This window comes from Physeter macrocephalus, chromosome 16, assembly GCF_002837175.3.
Source record: "Physeter macrocephalus isolate SW-GA chromosome 16, ASM283717v5, whole genome shotgun sequence".
Lineage (NCBI taxonomy): Eukaryota > Metazoa > Chordata > Mammalia > Artiodactyla > Physeteridae > Physeter > Physeter macrocephalus.
In genome coordinates, this window is record NC_041229.1 from 97460798 (window position 1) to 97476992 (window position 16195).

A 16195-nucleotide genomic window follows, 5' to 3' on the forward strand; every position below is an offset into this window, starting at 1 on the left:
GGGCCTCTCACTGTTGTGGCCTCTCCCGTTGCGGAGCACAGGCTCCGGATGCGCAGGCCCAGCGGCCATGGCTCACGGGCCTAGCCGCTCCGCGGCATGTGGGATCCTCCCGGACCGGGGCACGAACCCGCGTCCCCTGCATCGGCAGGCAGACTCTCAACCACTGCACCACCAGGGAAGCCCTGAACTTTTAAATAAGGTTTAATATGCTTCTTATAAGCTCTTTTCCTAACACTTTTCATACATATAACTGTTTGCTTAAATTCTGTCTTCTTCATTAGACTGTAAGCTTCATGAGAACGTTTCTCTATCTTGCTTACCCCTGTGTTCCTAGCATCTAGCAAAGTGCTCATTCAGAGTACAGTTGACCCTGAATAACATGGGTTTCAACTGCATGGATCCACTTATACACGAATTTTTTTTCAATGAATATATTGGAAAATTTTTTAGAGATTTGCAACAGTTTGAAAAAACTCACAGATGAACCATGTATCCTAGAAGTATCTAAAAAAAATTCTTTTAAAATTAAGCAGGTCATGAATGCCTAAAATAAATGTAGATGGTGGTCTATTTTATCATTTGCTACCATAAAATAGTCAAATATATTATAAAAAGCTAAAATTTATAAATTTATAAAAACTTATGCACATACTTACAGACCATATATGGCATCATTCACTTTCTAGAGAAATGTAAACAAACATAAAGATGCAGTATTAAATCATAACTGCATAAAATTAACTCTAGTGCATACTGTACAACTGTAATAATTTTGTAGCCACCTCCTGTTGCTCTTGCAGGGAGCTCAAGCATCGTGAGTATCCACTTAAAATGTGACACTAATCATCTCCACCTGGGCAGTTCATATCTCCAGTACTGCTTATCACAGTAAAAGGTGACCTCTTGCAGATCACATGTATTTTTCATCATGTTTAGCACAATACTGTAAACCTTGAAAAACACCAGTGGGCCCATACGAAGTGCCACTAGTGATGCTGGAAGTGCTCCCCAGAAGCAGAGAAAAGTCATGACATGACAAGAAAGGGTTGAACTGCTTGATATGTACCATAGATTGAGGTCTGCAGCTGCAGTTGCCCACCATTTCAAGATAAATGAATGCAATATAAGGACTATTAGAAAAAAGAAAAAAGAAAGAAAGAAGAAAGGGAAATTCATAAAGTCATCGTTGCAGCTAGGTCAGCAGTCGCAAAGACCTTGCTCTTTTTGAGAAATATTGAATATTGCACTTTTTTTTAACATCTTATTGGAGTATAATTGCTTTACAATGGTGTGTTAGTTTCTGCTTTATATCAAAGTGAATCAGCTATACATGTACATATATCCCTATATCTCCTCTCTCTTGCGTCTCCCTCCCACACTTCCTACCCCACCCCTCTAGGTGGTCACAAAGCACCGAGCTGATCTCCCTGGAATATTGCACTTTTTATATCATTGAAAATGCAGCTTTTATCTGGGTGCAGGATTGCTATAAGAAAGGCATGCTTATAGACTTTAATATGACTTGAGAAAAAGTGAAATTGTTATATGACAACTTAAAGCAAAAGGAAGGTAAAAGATCTAAAGCTGGAGAATTTAATGTCAGCAAAGGATGGTTTGATAATTTTAGAAAGAGGTTTGGCTTAAAAAAATGTCAAGATAATAGGAGAAGGGGCTTCTGCTGACCAGGAGGCAACAGATGAGTTCCCAGAAGCCATTGAGAAAATCATTGAGGAGAAAGGATATCTGCCTGGACAGGTTTTTAATGCAGGTGAAAGTGCCCTATCCTAGAAAAATTGCCATAAAGGACATTTATTAGTAAGGAAGAGAAGTGAGCACCGTAATTTAAGGCAGAAAGAAATAGACTAAACTCTACTGGTTTTTGCAAATGCAGTCAAGTGCATGATCAGGACTACCCTCATCTGTAAAGCTGCTAATTCTCAAACCTTGAAGGAAAAAGATAAACACCAGCTTGCCAGTCTTTTGGTTGTACAGCAAGAAGGCCTGGACAACGAGAGCCCTTTTTCTGGACTGGTTTCATTGACACTTTGTTCCTGAAGTCAGGAAGTACCTTGCCAGTAAGGGAAAGCCTTTTAAAGTTCTTTTGATATTGGACAATGCCCCTGACCACCCAGAACCCCATGAATTCAACACTGAAGGCACTGAAGTGGTCTACTTGCCCCCAGACACGATGTCTCTAATTCAGCCTCTAGATCAGGGGATAATAAGGCCCTTTAAGGCTTATTACACATGGTACTCTATGGAAAGGATTGTCAGCACTATGAAAGAGAACCCCAATAGAGAGAAAGAACATCATGAAAGTCTGTAAGGATTACACCATTGAAGATGACATTTTTGTTATAGAAAAAGCCGTGAAAGCCATCAAGCCCAAAACAAAAATTCCTGCTGGCAAAAACTGTGTCCAGATTTTGTACATGACTTCACAGGATTTACAACAGAGCCAATCAAGGAAATAATGAAAGAGATTGTGGATATAGCAAAAAAAAAAAAAAAAAAAAAGAAGTTGTGGGGGTTGGTTTGAGAGGTTTCAAGATATGGATCTTGGAGAAATTCAAGAGCTAATAGACACCACACCAGAGGAATTAACAGAAGATAACCTGGTGGAGTTGACTGCTTTTGAACCAGTGCGAGGCAATGAAGAAGAAGACGCAGAAGTAGCGCCAGAAAACATACTGACCTCAGACAGTCTGGCAGAAGGGTTCCAGTTATTCTTCTATGATACAGGCTCTGAAACTAAAGCAAACAGTAAAAGAAGGATCAGTACTATATAGAAATATTCTTAGAGAAATGAAACGGCAAAAATGTCAGACAAATTATGATATATTTCCGTAAAGTTACACCGAGTGTGCCTGCCTCTGCTGACTCCCCTTCCACCTCGGCCACCCCTAGGACAGCAAGACCGACCCCTCCTCCTCCTCCTCCTCCTCAGCCTACTCAACGCGAAGACTTCCACTTAATGAAGAGTAAATAATCATGTCATAAACTTATCTGTTGGGTATGTATGTGTGGGTGTCTTCGTGTGAAAATGTAATAACTGAACAGCAAGAACTGTATGAGATGTTTTTGTGTCATCACCATCATTATCACCTAAGTATTCATTATGTAGAACACTGTGTGCAAGACTGGTATTGAGGTGGTTAGTTTGTCCTTACACAAGCATAAGGTGAGTGCTATTTAATACAAAGTTAACAATCTGTTAGTTTTCTTCCTGTTTTATAACTTTGCTTCCAAAGAATTACATTACCATACAGTATGCCTCTCTTTCTTGTAATTGGAGAAACTTTGTATCATCCTGTCATCACAGGTAAGTGGTTTTTTCTAAATGTAGCAATATTTCCAGTACTGTATTATGAATATGACCATAATACTGTATGCCATACAAATTTTATAATGATTTATTCATTTGTGTATAGGCTAGGCTACCGTACAGTAATCGTATTGCTGCTTCTTCGTTATCAATACATGAATCATTATACCTGGAAATAAATATGAATTTCTTTTCCACATTAGCTTTTCATTTTTGATGTCTAGTGTTAGTAATACGTGTAACATCTGCAGTGTTTTGTATCGTATAAGACAATATTGTTGTAGATACTGACAGATGATTCACTTGTAAACAGACTATGTAAACTTAACGGAATGAAAACAGTACAGTACTGTAAATGTGTTTTCTTTTCCTTGTGATTTTCATAACAATGTCTTTTATTGTTTGTTATTTATTTATTTTTAGCTGCGTTGGGTCTTCGTTGCTGTGCACGGGCTTTCTCTAGTTGCGACGAGCGGGGGCTACCCTTCATTGTAGTGCTCAGGCTTCTCATTGCGGTGGCTTCTCTTGTTGCGGAGCACAGGGTCTAGGTGTGTGGGCTTCAGTAGCTGTGGCACGCGGGCTTCAGTAGTTGTGGCTTGCGGGCTCCAGTAGTTGTGGCTTGCGGGCTTAGTAGTCGTGGCACACAGGCTTAGTTGCTCTGCGGCACATGGGATTTTCCCAGACCAGGGCTCGAACCTGTGTCGCCTGCATTGGCAGGCAGATTCTTAACCACTGCACTACCAGGTGAGCCCAATAATGTTTTCTTTTCTCTAGCTTACTTTATTGTAAGAATACGTATATAATAATATAACATACAAAATATGTGTTAATTGACTGTTTATGTTATCAGTAAGGCTTCAGGTCAATAGTAGGCTATTAGTAGTTAAGTTTTGGGGGAGTCAGAAGTTATAGGCAGATTTTCAACTGCATGGGGGGCTGGTGCCGCTAACCCCTGTATTGTTCAAAGATCAACTATATATACAAATGAATGTTTATATTTTTACTGTATTAAATTAAAGGGAAAATAAGAGACTAGGGAAACTGAGAATTGTGACAAAATACTGAAGACAATATAAAAAGTCTTCCTTTTAAAAAAATTACATCAGAGCAAAAAAGAACAATGAAGACTAGGTGGGTGGTATAATATTAATGAATGAAAGTGAGAAAGCAAAACCTCTTATTTTGATTTAGTCTTCTCAGTCAAAGAGGATGCTCTTTGGACTGGAAAAGATAAAATAAACACTGGTTCCAGAGAATGAAATCAAATATAGCTGAGATTATAAGAGATCACCTAACTGCTTTAAATGAGCTCAAGTTTCTGGGCCTAATTTACATTCTGAGGTGCTGAGGCCCAGTAGATAAACTGGCTGAACCACTGCTGGCAGTCTTTGAAAAAGCAGAAAGTGTGCACGTTGTGTGGAGGGGATGGGGGATGGGGAGGGAGAGGGTGGCATGGCAGGTGGAGAGGAGAAGTTCCGGAAGATTGGAGTCAGAAGGTCATTCCAGCAGACTGAAGGCTGATGACCTTGCCATCCATCTTGGGTGATATTCTTCAACTATTTATTAAAAAGAATAAATTGTAGGTATTTAGAAAAGGAAGTTGTAGTCACTGTAAGCCTATCAGAGTTTATTGAAAAAGAAGGGGGTGGGAGGGGATGAGGGAAGGAGGAAGGGGAGGAGAGAAGAGATGAGTAGAGTAGAGAAGAAAAGGAAAAGAAAAAGAGCCCAGGCTTGGTGGGTAAAGAAGGCCCGATTTCAACCCCAGGTTTCACTTCTTAGTAAAATGACATTAGGCAAATTATTTATCTCTATAAGCCAAATTTCCTTATTGGTAAAACAGAAATAATAAGAGAACCTACTTCACAGGGTAGTCCTGAGTTGTAAATCAAATAATGTGTGTAAAGCACTTATTTATCAAAATCAGTGATTATTGTGATGGGAGTGATAAAAGATGAATGATGGTAATGGCAATAATCCTGAAGGAGGAGCAAGTGAAATAGTTAATGCAAACTTATTCCGTTTTTGAAGGCATCACCAGACAAATTGGGAGAAAGCTGTACTTAGCTTTAGCTATACTTATCATAAGATTAATATTTAGCTATATTTATTGTATTTGTATAGTTTAATTGGGTTTCAACGAGACCTTGGCAACATCTCCATGATATCCTTGTGAAGAAGCAGAAAGAATACAGGCTGGTTGAACAACATATAACTGGTTGAACAGTCGTATCAAAATGTGCTAATTAATGAGCTCATGTCATGCTGAAGGGAATAGTCCAGAAGTATGATTCTGGACTATTCTTAAGCCTTTCTTTTTTTTCCTAATCCATTATTTGCATGAAAGCATTGATAGCAGGCTAATCAAAGGTGGGAGAGATAGCTAATAAGCTACCTGAAAGAAACAGGACCTGAAAAGCCATAGTATAATATAGTACAAAGAATATGGGCTTGGTGTCATGCGTCTACCATTACTTGCTTATGACCTTGAATAAATTACTTAACCACCTGAACCTTTGTTTTCTAATTTGCATGAAGATAATACCACCTATTCCATGGTGGTTGTGGGAATAAAAAAGATAATATATGTGTACTAGTTAAATATATATGTATTAGTTATCTATCAGTGTATAATAAATTACCCCAAAACGTGGAGGCTTAAAACAATAAATACGTATGTCACACAGGTCCGGAGGGTCAGGAATCCAGGAGCAGCTCACTTAGGTGGTTCTGGCTCAAGGTCCCTCATAAGGTAGAAATCAAGATTTGGGTCGGGGCTGCAGCCACCCGAAGGCTTGAATGGGACTGGGAGGTCTGCTCCTAAACTCACTCATATCACTGTTGGCAGGAGGCCTCAGTTCTTCATCATAAGTTCCTCATGATGTGGTAGTGGCTTCCCCAGAAAAAGTGATCTCAGAGAGAGAGCAAACAGGAAGCATCAGTACCTTTTATGACTGAGTCTCTGAAGTCACATACTGTCGCTTTTATTTTATTCTATTCTTTAGAAGTGAATCAGTAAGTTTAACCCATACTCAAGGGGAAGGGAGGGGAGTATCATAGAATTTTGTGGACCTTAAAACCACCACATTATAAAAAGTACTCCGTATAGTGCTTAGCACACAGCAGGTACTCCGTAAATGGCAGTTGCTTTTATACTGTTACTAATATACACCTAATACACATGGTCCTTACTATAAAGCTATTGTGAGCAGGACAAGAAAAACTCATGGTTTTTTAGATCCCTGGAAAATACAGAGAAGGAAGCACCATATATCACAATATTCATTATATCTGTTTTGTAAACTAAAATGAATGAACTATTATTGTACTGCATATATTGCATTAAGAACATAACTGATAAAAAAAATTTAACACTTAATAGGCATACTTAAAATGTATAGTCAGCCTGCAAATACCAGTGACACGGATAGTTTGAATGGCAGTTAATCCAAAAATTGATTTTGTTTGGTTTTGTTAAGATAAAATATAAACACCTATATTTATATTTAACAAATATGAGAATTCTTCAATTTTAACTGTGTAGTACATCAACTTGTATGAGTCCTGCTCTCCTTTCCATCCAGAAATGGGCCACAGCTAAGGCTGAGAGGCCCCAGTCTGCAGCAAAGATAAGAAGACTTTGCTAGTTCACACACCTTCCCTGAGGGCAAGGAGTAATTTAGGGGGGAATTAAACCAACAAACAAAAAAGTGTATCAACAAAGGGCTCAATTAAGCCAGAGAGTTGATGTTGACAGTAAAAATTTAGAAACAAGAATTAATATGGCTAAATCACTGGGTAACCTAGAGTTCCTCTGTTTATATATACATATGGATACATAGTATCCATACCAGCCTCAAGGATTGTCTAAAGTTCTTTGTAAACAAAAGCATAAGAACTCTTGAACCCCAGGTGGACAGAGTAATTCACTGGGCCACTTTTGTAAGATAAGATCATTAAATTGAAGATATTGTCACACCCTAAACTGGTTCATTTACTAGTGTTTTGATTTGTATTAATCATTAGACAGATCCTCAGGCTAATGTCTGATGTGGTAGAATGCTACTTAGCAACTCACCAACGTAGCAATCGAACTTCTAACATGTTCAGAGCATAGTCACTGATTTGAAAGTAAGTAAAAATGGCCCCTGAGGAGCCAGTGTTTACAGAGTTTATATGTGTCTTTGTAGGAGAGGCAGAAAGTCTCCCAAGAGTTTGACAGAGAATCCGTTTACTTATAAATGCATAACCTTCAAGTACCGATCAGGTCAGGAGCAGCAGATAAAGAAGTAGTGAGGAGGGTCTAAAGTGTTGCCTTAGCCACACACTGACAGTGGTGATAAATGTTATCAGAAAAGAAAGTCACTAGAGAACCAGTGAAGAGAAAATCCATATTAAAGACAAACAAGAGAAAATCCATATTTAAAACAAGCAAACAGTATTTTAAGGTCATTTACCATATAGGGGACATGTAAAGGCTTTATTAATCTTTTTGTTCATCGAGGTTATCTTTCTATTATGGCCAGGGCAGTAAGCAATAGTCATAATGTTGAACCAGAGTTGATAAACAAAAGGTTACTTGTGTTTATTATCATCTTTTTAGTAAGCCAAGGAAGTTTGTGACACAGTTAGAGATAAGATATGCTTAAAAAAAATTTTTTTTAAGTTTTGACACTTGAATAAGCTTTACTTATTGACTTATATAGAATGCACATAGAAGAAGGGGTCGCTAGAGGCCTCTGGAAAAACTGTGTACTGGTTCAGCATCACGAGGGTTGCACAGCCTGTTCTGTGAATAATAAAATAATTATAATAGTAGCCATCATTTAATGAGCACGCACCATGTGTCAAGAACTGTGTTAAATCTTTACATGCATTATAATACTGAATCTTCTCAACCACCATTTAAGTAGTATTATTATCTCCATTTTAAAGATGAGGAAATTGAGGTATAGCAGTTAAATAATTAGTGCAACAGAATCAAACCAAGGTCTGAATACATCCATTCGGGTTTCCCAGCTCAGTCTAAGTGTTTTATGGTGATGAGAAATACCCTTTCTGAGGAGCAATGACATTGTGCCTTCTAATTTATTTTCAAAGAATGAGTGAAGATTCCCTCCTTTATTTCTTTTTTTTTTTAAATAAATTTTTATTTATGTATTTATTTTTGGCTGCATTGGGTCTTCGTTGCTGCGTGTGGGCTTTCTCTAGTTGTGGTGAGCGGGGGCTACTCTTCATTGTGGTGCGCGGGCTTCTCATTGCAGTTCTTCTCTTGTTGCAGCGCGTGGGCTCTAGGCGCGCGGGCTTCAGTAGTTGTAGCACTCGGGCTCAGTAGTTGTGGTTCGCAGGCTCTAGAGCACAGGCTCAGTAGTTGTGGCGCACGGGCTTAGTTGCTCCGCGGCATGTGGGATCTTCCTGGACCAGGGCTTGAACCTGTGTCCCCTGCATTGGCAGGCGGATTCTTAACCACTGCACACCAGGTAAGTCCCAGCCTCCTTTATTTCTTACTTATTCATATGAGGGCTTAGTTGCTCCACGGCATGTGGGATCTTCCTGGACCAGGGCTTGAACCTGTGTCCCCTGCATTGGCAGGCGGATTCTTAACCACTGCACACCAGGTAAGTCCCAGCCTCCTTTATTTCTTACTTATTCATATGACCTTTATTTTCTCTCACTCTGTGGTAGGCTGAATAATGGCACCCGAAGATACCCAGGTTCCTAATCCCTGGACCCTGTGAATGTTATCTTATATGACAAGAAGAACTTTGCAGATATGATTAAGTTAAGGATCTTGAGATGGGGGAGATTTTCCTGGTTTATCCAGGTGGACCTAAATGTAATCACAGGTATCCTTATAAGAGGCAGACTGTGGGAGACTTTATGACAGAAGAGGAAGAAGGCAATGTGAAAGCTGGAAGCAGTGGACAGGGGAAGGTGATGAGATGCGGGGCCACAAGCCAAGTAGTGAGGACAGCCTCTAGTCGATGGCGAAGCCAAAGAAATAGATTCTCCCCGGATCTGCAGAAGGAATCAGGCCGCTGACACATTGCTGTTAGCCCTGTTAAGACTCAGTTTGGACTTACGGCCTCCAGAACTATAGGAGAATAAATTTCAGAAATTTCAAGCCACCAAGTTTGTGGTAATTTGTTAAAGCAACCATAAGATTCTAATACACACCCCACATTACTGGCTTCACGGTTTATTTCCTTCGCACTTTGTCCTTATATTTTTCCTACACTTTGCAATTATTATATTACTTTTCTGAATTCAGTTATAAAAGCATTATTTCAGATCAAGTTTGAGGAGTGTTGAGAGTTTAGCTAAGCTACTCCATGATTTTGCTGCCTTGCAATCCATTTTGTTTGGCCTGCAGAGACCTTAAAATGATACCAGCTTCCTCAGCAAGTGCATGCCTTAGATAACAGCCTGCAAAGTCACAAACAAATATAAGTTCCTGATATGACTTTACCACTAGCAGTCTCCCCTGCCTCCCAGGGCTTTCACCTTGTCCCTTAGATAAGGCCCCCATGGGAGCTTACCAAAAGCCCACTCTTTTGGTTTGAATTGACCAATCCGGCCTTAGCCCAGGAACCCCAAAGTTCTCCACCCACAGACCCCAATAAAGCCTTGTTGCTCCAGGTCCTGTCACTCTCTGTCTTCACTCTGCCTTGACCTCCCCCTGTGGCTCCTTGAGGTATGCTTTGTGCTTCCTCCAGGACCTGTCCGTAATAAACATCTCTATTTCAGTTTCTCTTGTGTCTGTTGCTGAACAAGATAATATCTGGTACCCTCTGCTCCACTTAAGAAATGTTGATATAACAAAGTCATAACAAAGAGGTATTTTATTTTGAGAGAATATCCTATCCTATCCTATGGCTATCCCATATCCCAACTTTTCCTATGGCTGCAATAGAAAAGTGAAAGTGACGGGACCAGTGTTGCTATATGTATAATGAAAGGAAATCTTTTCAAGATGAGGGAGTAGCACATTTATGGAAAAATATTGAGAAACAAAAGTCAAGTCAATTAATCATCCCACATCTCTGACTAGAAATACAATAGATTTCCCCTACACCCACCACTCTTCATTTAAAAAATTTTCAAACCTACAAGAAAGTTATGGGAGTAACTTGGATTCACCAAATGCTAACATCTGTTACATTTGTGCACAATAGGTAGGTAGGTAGGCAGATGGATAGATGGATGGATGGATGGATGGATGGATGGATGGATGGATGGATGGATGGATGGATGGATGGATGGATGGATGGATGGATGGATGGATGGATGGATGGATGGATGGATGGATGGATGGATGGATGGATGGATGGATGGATGGATGGATGGATGGATGGATGGATGGATGGATGGATGGATGGATGGATGGATGGATGGATGGATGGATGGATGGATGGATGGATGGATGGATGGATGGATGGATGGATGGATGGATGGATGGATGGATGGATGGATGGATGGATGGATGGATGGATGGATAGATAGATAATTTGAAACTGCCTTACAAGAATCATGACACTTAACCCCTACATACTTAATCTCCTAAAAGTAAGAACATTCCCCTCTTCTCCTGCATAACCCCAGTCTCATTATCACATTTAAGAAAATGAATAATAATTCCATAACATAATCTAACATCCAGTGCAAATTACAACTTCCCCAGTTGTTCTCAAATATATTTAATAGCTGTTTGTTTTCTGACCCAGGGTCAAATCAAGGTTTACACATTGTACTTGGTCATGTCTCTTTAGTTTCTTTTAATCTGGAACAAACACTGTACTATTTTGTTTTTCATGACGTGTTTTTCTTGTGTTTTGCCTGACCCTGCCTGCACTCTCATGTAAACTCTATAGGGGCAGGGATTTGTGTCCCTTTTGTTCATTGCTATATCCTCAGCATTGAGAATGGGGCCTGGCACTTATTAAGACTTAGTAAATATTTGTTGAATAAATAGATGAGTGAATGCATAAGTAATACAAGTATAATGAGTGTCATGATAGGTGATGTAGAGGATGCCAAAGAGGCTGAGAATCTAATCTGTTGTTGTTTGTGTGTTAACTGTTACCTCTGTGTTCCAGGGATACGTGTTTCAGCAACAGCCTCATTTTACAAATCAAATAGGAAAATATAAGTATAATAAATATAAATAAAAATTGAATTTGAAAAATACCCGATTGAAAAAGCTGGTCAAGAAAAAGAGGCATGGGGGACTTCCCTGGTGGCACAGTGGATAGGATTCCAAGCTCCCAGTGCAGGGGGCCCGGGTTCGATCCCTGGTCAGGGAACTAGACCCCACATGCATGCCACAACTAAGAGTTCACATTGCCACAACTAAGGAGCCCACGTGCCACAACTAAGGAGCTGGTGAGCTGCAACTAAGGAGCCTGCCTGCTGCAACCAAGACCTGGTGCAACCAAATAAATAAATAAATAAATATTTTGAAAAAGAAAGAAAAGAGCAAGAGGCATAGGAATTCCCTGGCAGTCCAGTGGTTAGGATTCTGCACTTCCACTGCAGGGGGCGCAGGTTTGATCCCTGGTTGGTGACGGGGGGAACTAAGATCCCGCAAGCTGCAAGGTGCACCCAAAAAAAAAAGAGGCATAATGACAAGCAACTTAACAGTAAGACTACAAGAGACTTAAATTGAGTATTGGGCAACAGGATGATGTGACTGTCATGAACCTAAATTAGCCTTAGATTAATACAAAAATAACAGAGGCTGTAAGGAGAAGATGATTGTTTTGCTCTATTTATTCATTCTTTTATTCAACAAGTATTTATTGAGTGCCTACTGTATCCCAGGAACTAGTTTATAGATTCTTTTTTTTTTTTGCGGTACGCGGGCCTCTCACCGTTGTGGCCTCTCCCGTTGCGGAGCACAGTCTCCGGATGCGCAGGCTCAGAGGCCGCGGCTCACGGGCCCAGCCGCTCCGCGGCATGTGGGATCTTCCCGGACCGGGGCACGAACCCGTGTTCCCTGCATCGTCAGGCGGACTCTCAACCACTGCGCCACCAGGGAAGCCCAAGTTTATAGATTCTTGAAGGTCATCTTTTTTAACCGTGCAGTAAAAAATAGAGATAGTCACAGTTTCATTTTGGAATAAAGGAAGGTAATTATCACAGAAATAAAACTATTGTGTTATTTGGAGATATTTTTGCTTTACTGATTGATTTAAAATTGCTTCTTTTGAGCTCATTACTCTAATTAGAGAAGTAAATTCCTGACCGGGAAATGGCCTACCGAGGGCATAGTCAAGACAAAGTGCAACAATCGTTGCATCTTTTTCCTGAAAGAACTTTCCCATGATTGTTTAATTCAGCCTGAAGAGGCTTTTGTGACACTTAAAAATCACTGAGGGGAAAAAAAAAGGGACTGAGCTGGGTCAGTTTTGCAAAGGACTTAAGGGGTGAGTCTTGTTTCAGTTGCCAGTATTAGACAGGATTTCATCTATGAACTTTGTTTCTTGTCCAACTCCAGTTTCCACAGGTTTCCGTTTTCCTTTGCTCTCCAGTCAAAAGGAAAAATAGTCACGTGATTATTAGGAATACTGGAGCAGTAAATTGTTTGCGGGACTTGAAACACCCTTTTGTCTCTCCCTTCAAAGCTTTAAATGATACTTGCTTCATTGAAGCTTACAGATTATTAAAAGCAGGCCTGACAGAGTGTTTTAGCTTCCAGTAGAAAAAAATCTCTATCAAACTAATCTTTGAATCATGTAGAATTTTTCCTTTTCTAATGTTAATACTTTGGAGCATTCCAGCACCTTTTCACTAACTGCCATGCATAAAACTCCTATATCTTCCTTGAGCCAAAAATGAAACTGGTGTCACCTCTAACAATTGTTAGAATTCCTAGTCTTTTTCAAATATGTTATTATTTACCCATTCTATTCATTGCAAAGTAACTCCCAAGGACTAGTGTCCTGGAAAAACAGAAATAACATAGTAGATTAGCAGTAGTTATGTGAACATTGAGAGTACCATTGCAAACCTGAATTTCTTGCATCTTTGTGGCTTCAGTTTAGAGTAAATGTAGATGGACAGAGGTCAAGCTGTCTCCAATTTGACCCTTAGTTAACCTAAAAGCTATAAAAAAAATATAAAAACTAAGGATACCCTACTTCCTGTTACTTAAAGAGAAAGAAACATAAAAGGGCCAGACTAACAAAAAACGGAAATGACATTTGTTGAATGCCTACAATGAGGTAGGCATTGTGACAGGCACTTTTTAAAGTTATAATTCCTACGGTATCACATTTAATCCTCATCACAATCTGCATGGTATTGTCTCTATATTATAGACAAGAAAACTGAGGCTCACAACTAATTTGTTCAAGGCCATACAATAAGTAGTGGAGAAAAGATTCGAAACAGTCTGTTTGGCTTCAAAGTTATGCCCTTTCCACTACCTCTTTCTTCCTACTTCTCTGACCAGTCCTCCTCAGTGTCTTTTAAAAAGTTACTCTCGGCAGGGGGAGGGGAGGTGGGCAAGAAAAAAAAAAAGTTACTCTCCTGTATTCGTCTTAAATGTTGGTATATCCCAGGGTTCCATTCTTGGCTCATTACTTTTCTCACTACACATGGTTACCGAGCAGTCTTGTCTCCTTTGATTTTTCCTACTACCTTAGGCAAATGACTTTCTAGCCCTGAACTCTCCCTGAGCACCGGACCCACACATGCAGTGCCTGTCAGCCTCAGACATCACTACTGGTATGTCTGACAGTCACCGAATTTTCAGTATGTCAGAAACAGAACTCCTCACCCTCACCCTTGAATCTGCCTCTCCTCGTGGGTTCCCCAAAATTATACTCTATCATTCTAGACTCCTCTTTTCCTCTCACATTCAGTCAGCTAAGAAGTCCCACTGTTCTCCCCTTCAAAATAGTTCTTGATTCCCGTCGCTTCTTCTTGATTCCCCTATCATTGCTCCGGTTCTTGCTTGAACCTTTGAAATTCTGCTCCCTTTACAGTCACGTTATCTATATACGAGGAAAATCTGACTGTGCTGCTATTATTCTTTTACTTGAAACCATTTAAAGGTGCCCACACCATCGATAGAATGAACCACATAAGACTTTCTGTGACCTGATCTCTGCCTCCCTCTTCAGCCTCGTTTCCAGCAACTCCTTGCCTGAAAAGCTACTCTCCAATTATACTGAACTCAAGTACTGGTAGTTCCTCTCATCTCCCGTGTTGCTTGCCATGGGGATGCCTTTGCTGAGGCTCTGCCTGTAGCCCTGCCACCCCCATCTTTCCTCCTGGATAAACTCCCGCTTCAGTCAATACTCATCTCAGGTAGCACCTCCTCTAGAACACCTGCCCTCAGCAGCCCTCTACCTCAACCCACCAAGGAGGCTAAACCCTGTCCTCCCTGTCATTACTTTATCAAGACTGTTTTGAAATCAGTTTTTGTCTTCTCCATTAGACTTTAAGTTCTTTGGGCACAAAGACTATAACTTATTGAATTTTTTAACCCTAGTGCCTAGCCTGGTACAGAGAGGGCTCTTAATGACTGTTTAACCTTAGTTAAACAACAGCATACTATCTCTCAAAAATGACTTCTGTATTGGCAGCTCAAACCATATCCTTCTCTATGTAAAATAAATCTGACAACTGTTAAAACACAAGGACATCAACCATAAAAAAAAAACACCTGATTTAAAAATTGGCAAAGGACTCAATAGACATTTCTCCAAAGAAGATATGCAAATGATCAGTAAGCCATGAATGAAATGAAAAGATGCCATGAAAAGATGCTCAACGTCACTAATCATTAGGGAAATGAAAATTAAAACTACAGTGAGGTACTACCTCACACCCATTAGGAGGGCTACTATTAAAAAAAGAAAAGAACAAGTGTTGGCAAGGATGTGGAGAAACTGGAACTGGAACCATTGTGCACTGTTGGTGCGAATGTACAACGGAACAGCTGCTATGGAAAACAGTATAGTGGTTCCTCAGAAAATTAAAAATAGAATTACCACCTCTGTGTACATATCCAAAGCAGAGTCTCAAAGAGATATTTGTACTCCCATGCCCATAGCAGCATTATTTACAATAGCTAAAACGTGGAAGTAACCAAAATGACTATTAGTGGATCAATGGATAAGCAAACAGCAGTACATACATATAATAGAATATCACTTGCCTTAAAAGGAAGGAAATTCTGACACATGCTACAACATGGATGAACCTTGAGGACACCATGCTGAGTGAAATAAGCCAGTCACAAAAACACAAATACTGTATGAGTCCACTTATGTGAGGTACTTAGAGTAATCAAAACCATAAAGACAGAAAGTAGAATAGTGGTTTCCAGGGGCTGGAGGAATGGGAAGGTATTGTTTAATGGGTATAGTTTCAGTTTTGCAAGATAAAAGGAGCGCTGAAGTCGGATGGTGGTGATGGTTGCATAACAGTGTGAATGTACTTAATATCAGTGAACTGTACGCTTAAAAATGGTTACGATGAATTTTTTGTTATGTGTATTTTACCACAATAAAAAAATTTGTAAAAAGCAAAAACAAAAGAAAACACAGGACAGAGGACTATGTCTAAGGGTTAATAGGCTTCTTGAATTGGCACCATGGTGCCCCAATACAGACAGCATCCAATTATCTCTTCATGATCCTTAGGGTCCAGTAGTTCCCAAATAGCCACTTTGGGGTATGGCTAGAGAATCTGTAACTTTAGCAAGCACTTCAGATGATTCTGATGAACAGACAAATTTGGGGACCTGCCTAAGCCGCATTATTATAAAAGAATGATAGGGGCTTCCCTGGTGGCGCAGTGGTTGCGCGTCCGCCTGCCGATGCAGGGGGACCGTGTTCGCGCCCCGGTCTGGGAGGATCCCCC

The 16195-nt window shown here is 40.0% G+C and overlaps 1 protein-coding gene across 4 annotated transcripts in view; it reads left to right on the top strand.

Annotated features, from left to right (window-relative positions):
- Window positions 1-16195, top strand: part of LOC114488012 (centriolar satellite-associated tubulin polyglutamylase complex regulator 1-like) — a 157820-nt gene that overhangs the window by 133917 nt on the left and 7708 nt on the right. For 2 of the 4 annotated variants that reach the window (XM_055091557.1, XM_028501429.1), the window contains one exon: window positions 9008-10499. The exons of 1 other annotated variant lie outside the window; for it this stretch is intronic. In XM_055091557.1, coding sequence (XP_054947532.1) covers window positions 9008-9016 — 9 coding nt within the window. In that variant the 3' untranslated portion in view covers window positions 9017-10499. Of the gene's footprint in view, window positions 1-1399; window positions 1635-9007; window positions 10500-16195 lie in introns of those variants that run through there. One more of the 4 variants, XM_028501428.1, reaches the window with a different exon arrangement.